The 7,305-nt window shown below is 37.4% G+C and overlaps 1 protein-coding gene across 1 annotated transcript; it reads left to right on the top strand.

The window, feature by feature from the left end:
• Positions 1 to 1,444: 1,444 nt before the first annotated feature.
• Positions 1,445 to 7,305, top strand: LOC107812086 (acyl carrier protein 2, mitochondrial). The gene is made up of 2 exons (XM_016637122.2): positions 1,445 to 1,781; positions 6,865 to 7,305. Exons 1-2 carry the CDS (start codon positions 1,572 to 1,574, stop codon positions 7,039 to 7,041), a joined length of 387 nt encoding a protein of 128 aa, XP_016492608.1. The 5' UTR covers positions 1,445 to 1,571; the 3' UTR covers positions 7,042 to 7,305.

Genomic DNA, 7,305 nt, shown 5'->3' with positions numbered 1-7,305 from the left:
TTACCCATTTTTCACTCAATGTTTCTTCCAATTTTTGGAAAAGCCTCTGATTCTCACCCAATTGTTTGTCCTTCGACTGCAGGTGTAAATATGTTCCATCAATTGAATGTTTGAGTGAACTAAGCATTTGGATAAGCTCTGCATGCTTCCGATCTATATCCTCACGCAATTCCTGTTGTGTTTGCTCCATTACAATGCGAATATCTAATTGTCGAACTCTCAAATTCTTGCACCGCTCTTGTAAATCCATAGCTGGATTTTCAGTTACAACACCCACCGCTTTCCAAGGGCCCATAATTCACCGAGCTCTGATACCAATTGATACCAAGTTATTGGTATCAAGGTGTAGAGAAAATCAGAGAAGAGAGAAGAGGGGGAGGAGATCAGAGGAGAATAGGAATTCAGGGGAATAGAGGGACATAGAAAAGATGTCGAGAGAGAAATATTCAATCATTTATCATTTTTCATATTATAAAGTGTAATACAAGGGGATATATATAGGTCCCAGTATATTAAACTAAGTAGATATTGCTAATGCTAATCTACTATTGTTAGCTAACTAATACTCTTACTAGATATTTTGCCAACTCATGCATCCATGTAGCTTGACTAATTCCCCATCCTTGCTTTACTAACTATTTTACTTGTATCACCTCTTAGATCAAAGTCACTGTTTGTTCAAATTCCAAATGACGTAATATGGCAGCTCAAGTTGCAGGTAAAGACAAACAATTCATACTCCAATACTTTAATCTCCAAATTTCTTCTCTGTTACTTCATTATGAGAAATACTTAATGGAGTACTTTTTCTAAATTGAGGAAATTAGTGTAGGTGGAAGCATTGGCAAAGAGAAAGTATTTCTAGAAATGAAGTATTGTTTCTGGAGTTGGAGGAATTGACAGTGCTGAAGCCATCGTCAGGTGGAAGCACTTCGGTGATGGAGTTTCTTTCTTTCTTTTTTTGTTTTGGTTTTAATGATGGTGAAACAAAGGTTTATCTTTAAGTAGGGGAATTAGGTCGGGGAATAGGTAAGATAATGCACATGTTTTTAATTAGAGTTAGGTATTTAAAATTGGGGTGGATTTTTTTGTTCCTCAGCTGCCACATAGCACCCCGTCTAAACTAGGGATAAATCAGTGTCATTAGTATAACAATACGGAGTTAATTGAACGAATAATATAATGAAGTATATATTTAAACTATTTTAGATAGTACAGGAATAGATTTGATCCTTTTTCGTATATTATTTGATAAATCTTGTAACAAAATATTTGTAATCAGTCGTACAATTATCGGACCAAAAATATATTTTCTAAATGCAATGAATAGAGATGTTAATATAAAATATTAGCTCAAAACTTAAAAGTATGTACTATTATTATATTGAAAAGTTCATTATTATTAGATTGAAAAGTTTGTCACATTTGGACCAAAACATAAAATTAGGCTAGAGTTGCAAAACGCCTAAAATTGCCACCCCCAAAACTCCATTCGCAGCTCTTTGAGACATTTGCCTATTCGCTCGCACCCCCGCCGAAAACTCTTTGTCATTTCGATAACTTCAATTTCAATGGCGGCGAGGAACGCATTGTTGAAGTACATGAGAGTAGAAGCGCGTCTTCCACAACTCCAAAACCCTAGACTCATCGGAGGCTCATTCACTCAGCTGTTCAAACGTCACTTCTCGGAGGAGGTTAGGGGATCATTTCTCGACAAATCTGAAGTCGCCGATCGTGTCATTAACTGTGTCAAGAACTTCCCCAAACTCGACCCTTCCAAGGTTCTCCCTCAACATTTCTCTTTTTTGTTTTTTAAATGTTAGTCCCTTAAGTTCTAGGATGTTTGCCTCGTTAGTCTTTTAGTTATTACTTGTATAAATGTGAGATTTATGGATACGGTAATTTTTGTATAAATTGTTTAGGATTTTAGTTATATACCAGTATGGGCCAATGTAGCATTATAACCCATAATTTTCGATGTGAGTATAAATTTATGTGTAATAATCTACTAAACAAATAATATATATGAAACCATAGTTTTAAAAATATAATGGATTCAATGATAAGAACTTTAAAGGTTGAACCATAGAGTTTAAATCATGAATCCGCTTTATGACTGAAAGTGTGATGATTTTTTACACCGTCAGTGTATTTAACCTATTATAACAGGTTACTTACAATTATTTAGGATTTAAGTTATATACACTGGCAATATGATGATCGTCAGTGTGTTTAACCCAGAGGAGTATCTAGAATTTAAACTTAATGGGTTCAACCTTGCACTGAACTTATTATATTGTTAAAATTATGTGTTTAGATCTAACATTTATTGAGATTTTAGTAGGTTTTACATATATATCTATATTCTTTGTCGAAAGTTCTAGGTTCATCTGAACCCGTAGCCAAAAGGCTACATCCACCACTGGTTTAACCTATTATAGCTGGTTACTTACAGTTTGTTCTTGGTTACCAATCAATGTTACTAAATAGAGTTACATGCAATTATCTTTTTAAAGACATTTTTACGCGTGTTTTTTTTTTTGGGTTAAATCCGTTTTAGACATGTGGAAGGCTTGTTTTAGACTTTCTTTTATGAGTTTGCTACATTGGTCCTTGGATGCTTATGTATTGTCTATTTGCGTGCTTGCTAGTCTTTTGGATTGTAGCGAGCTGATGCAACCTTGTAATGTATAAATGAATATACTACGTGCAGTTTTTTACGATTGTGAAATCTTTGAGGGACAGTGGCCACGGTTCGAAACTCGGTGGATGATGGCCCCACCCCTCTATCCTTCTCCACTTAACTATAGGCTTCTGATTAAAAAAATGCTAGGCTTTTGTTTGTAGTCAGGTTCGAACACGTGATGTGTGCCTAACCCACGCGCCACATGTTGGGCTCTCCATGCGTTTTTTTCGCGGGAATTAGCAAAAGAAACACTATCCATTTGAGTTTCTCATAGTTGGGACATATATACAGGAGAGTTGTGGTTGGCGAATGGATAGCAAACAAAATGTTGAATCACGATGAGTTCCAAGTCATTGGGAAGTACCTACCTAAGCAACACAACGATTAGTGTTGCGGCGAAGTTGATTGATTGGTTAATTTATTTTTTTAAATGGAGATCGCGTGACAGGCACCAGGCCCTGACGGCTTCTCTATGGGGTTTTTCCATAATTGCTGGGAGACTGTGAAAGAAGATATCATGCAGACCATCAGGAACTTCCACAACAATGAATATTTTGAGAAGAGTTTCAATGCTTCTTACATAGCCCTTATTCCAAGGAAGAATAGAGCTAAGGAACTCAAGGACTTCAGACCTATTAGTCTTATAGGAAGCATTTACAAGATCATTTCCAAACTGTTGACAGAAAGGCTCAAAAAAGTGGTGGACAAGCTAGTGAATGGGCATCAAATGGCATTCATAAGAGGCAGACAAATCATGGATGCTTCTTTAATTTCAAAGGAATGTGTGGACTCCAGACTTAAAGGGCAGGTTCCTGGAATTCTTTGTAAGCTTGATATTGAGAAGGCCTATGATCATGTTAATTGGAACTTTCTATTCAAAGTTCTTCAGGATATGGGTTTCGGTAGGAAGTGGATCAATTGGATACCTTTCTGCATCAAAACAGTTAGATTTTCCATTTTGGTGAATGGTTCTCCAGAGGGCTTTTTCCTTCTGAGAGAGGTTTGAGACAAGGGGATCCCTTATCACCTTTTCTTTTCCTCTTTGCCATGGAAGGATTGAACCAAATGTTAAGAAATGCAAATTAACAATGGTTGGCTGAAAGGTTTTAAAGCTTCAAACAGGGAGGGAGATAGTGTGGAGATCACTCATCTTCTTTATGCTGATGACTCTTTAGTTTTATGTGAGGCAAAGGAAGATCAACTAAAATATCTAAGAGTCATTCTTGTTATATTTGAAGCAGTCTCAGGGCTCCATATAAATTGGAGGAAGAGCATGTTGTTCCCAGTTAAAGAAGTAAATGATATCCAGGCCCTAGCAGCTATACTGGGATGTGAGGTGGGTTCTCTACCAACTATATATTTGGGTTTATCTCTAGGCTCCAAGAACAAAGCGCAGGAGATATGGAATGGGGTTCTTGAAAGATGTGAAAAGAGGCTGTCAATATGGAAGAGCCAGTATTTATCCTTGGGTGGAAGGGTGGTATTGGTTAATAGTGTCTTGGATGCATTGCCTACATATGTAATGTCTCTGTTTCCCTTACCAAGCCAGGTAAGGAAAAGAATTGATGCACTAAGAAGGAACTTTATATGGCAAGGAAGCAGAGAGAAGGAAGCTATTCATTTGGTTAATTGGAATTCCCTTATCACAAGCAAAGACAAAGGGGCCTTGGGTGTTAGGAATCTTAAAGCCCACAATCAGAGTTTACTATTAAGTGGCTTTGGAGGTACAATCCGGAGGTTAATGCTTTGTGGAGAAAGGTCATCCGTGCCAAGTATGGACAAAATGGACTATGGTGCTCTAACATTGTTAATAGTTCACATGGGGTTGGGATATGGAAGTCAATCAGACTTCACTGGAATACTCTGGCTGATAATACATCCATAAAGATGGGTAATGGAAGGAAAACACTTTTCTGGAGTGATAACTGGTTAGGACACGGTCCTCTCAAAGAACTTTTTCCTAATTTTTTCAACATTGCAACATCGCCTACATCCATTTTAGACAATGCCTGGGGTCAGCAAGGATGGAATGTTACTTTTATAAGGGCCTTGAATGATTGGGAATTAGAGAGGGTTGTGGATTTCTTTAATATCTTGGAACGGTTCCAAGGTCTTGGAGAAACTGAAGATAAACTCTGTTGGAACCTTTGCAGGAGTGGGAATTTTACGGTCAAATCCACGTACACTCTAATTGCTGCTTCAAACCAACAGTTAGAACAATGGCCCTGGAGGTATATATGGAAAGTAAAGGCACCTTTCAAGGTGGTATGCTTTTCAAGGTTAGTTGCAAGAAAGGCTTGTCTAACCCAAGAGAACTTGAGAAGAAGAGGTTTTCAGCTATGCTCTAGATGCCTATTATGTGGTTTAGCTATAGAAACTAATAGCCACTTGTTTCTTCATTGTCCTTTTACTGACAAACTGTGTCAGCTCTTTCTTAATACTGTGGGCCTTAAATGGAGCATGCCAGCTAACACTTGTGAACTGTTGAAGTGTTGGAATTACAATGGGGATATAGTGAGACCGAAGAAACGGTGGCGATTGGTTCCTGCGTGCATATGGTGGACAGTCTGGAAGGAGAGAAATTTAAGAACTTTTGAAGACAGAAGCAATTCTTTACAGAAAATCAAGATGAAGTGTTTACTTTTGTTTCATTTCTAGTGTAAAGAAAGTTATGTTGAGGACGCAGAATCTTTAGTAGACCTGATAGGTGCACTGTAATCCTAGGTTGACATAGCTGATTTTTGTTCATTGTAAATATGGCTTGGCACTGCCCTAGTGCTGTTTATTTTTAATATACATGTTACCATTATCAAAAAAAAAATAAAAATGGAGATCGCGTGAAAGTAGAGTTGTTTGGAAGTGCTGAGAGGAAGTAGGAGCAGTAACGTAATTTATGAAGCAAGGAGGAGAAAATGGAATTAAGTCAAAATTATGTAACGAATGTAGTAGAGAGAGCTGAAATGCTGATGATATGTTGAAGAAGTGAGAGAAATCCTATGATGCCTCAATTTCCAGCATTCCGTTTTCTACAATTTGAACACTAATTTTAGGTATAAACCTTGAGATCTGAAGATGCATCTTTCTTCATCCCATATCATAAGTGTAGTGCCTAAATTCCCGAATCATTCCTCCATCCCATATTTGAACTCTTTTCATGTGTACAATCTAGTAGTTTGTCTCCTAGCTCTTTGCTATTAGAAGAAGGATGGTGAAGGAGAGAACAACCAAAAAGCTTTGTTTGCTGGCTTGTCGAGGGAATAACATCGAATTACTCGAATTACTCAGTACCTGTAAGATGGAGAACATCTGGTAAAAGAGTCATGTCTTTATATTAGCCTGAAGTGCAGCACGTTGTAGTATATGAGTTGGAAAGGACTTTGTGTAACTTTTTTGGTGGCATGCTATGTAATGTTTTGTAGTTTTTAACATCATTTACCTGGGATTCTAGGATGTATACCTTTGCCAAGATATCTATCAGAGATGCCACAGGGACATCTCATATGCGCTGAATTTATTTGGAAGTATTCTGATTCACCTTGTTGCAGATGGTTTCTGATTATGTTTTCTTACAAATTGGAAAAAAAATCCCATTTCAGTTACTCAGAGCTTGTAGTGCGAAAACAAGAAGTGTTAGTACATATTCCACTAAGTAAACAGTAAGGAAGTGAAAATCACAACAACGTTTCTTCTCGTTCTGCTTAGAACTAGATCTTACCCGTTTCTCTTCACCCTTTGTAATGAATTTGTTGACATTTACCATAGCAACTATTTCTGTGTAAGGAATTTGGTTGATTCAGTAGTTATAGGACAGATCTTGACATTACATTCTATACCCCTTTGATTTACTCATGCTTAGGTTTGAAGTTGTATAGCTCAATTTGCTCAGTATGCTACTATAACCCAACCATATCATGGTGTACTTTTTATTTTATCCTAGTTAATAATCCTACTTTTGTCTTTTTGTTTTCTTGAGCCGAGGGTCTTTCTGAAACAGCCTCTCTACTCCTTCGGGTAGGGGTAAGGTCTGCGTATACACTACCCTCTCCAGACCTCACTAGTGGAATTTTACTAGGATGTTGTTAATAATCTTGGGAGTGGTTTCAGTTGCGCGCAAATTATTTTAGGTTGTTAACATTCTCTTTACTGTTACACTTACAAAATGTTATTTACACCTGCAGGTTACTCCAAATGCTCACTTTCAGAATGACCTTGGCTTAGATAGTTTAGACACTGTGGAAATAGTGATGGCCCTTGAAGAAGAGTTTGCCTTCGAGATTCCTGACAATGAAGCTGATAAGATCAGCTCCATTGATCTAGCTGTTGATTTCATTGCATCTCACCCCCAGGCTAAATAAGGGAACAGTACGGCCTTGAGGTTGCCCATATCTGTTCTCTCTATTCAAGTAGGACCTAGCTACCTCTTCCTTTTTAGACAGTGTTGGCCTGTGGTTAAATGTAAGACTTCTGGTCAACTCTTTTTAAGTTTTGGATAGTTCATAATGATGACAATTTTATATTGTCATACACTAAATGGGCTTAATTGCGTCATTGGCGATGATGTCTATATGGATAAGAATTTCATAATTTGAAATAAACAAGCAGCAGGATACCGTTTACCA

The sequence above is a fragment of the Nicotiana tabacum genome, chromosome 11, assembly GCF_000715075.1.
Source record: "Nicotiana tabacum cultivar K326 chromosome 11, ASM71507v2, whole genome shotgun sequence".
NCBI lineage: Eukaryota > Viridiplantae > Streptophyta > Magnoliopsida > Solanales > Solanaceae > Nicotiana > Nicotiana tabacum.
This window is presented reverse-complemented; position numbering and strand designations above follow the sequence as displayed.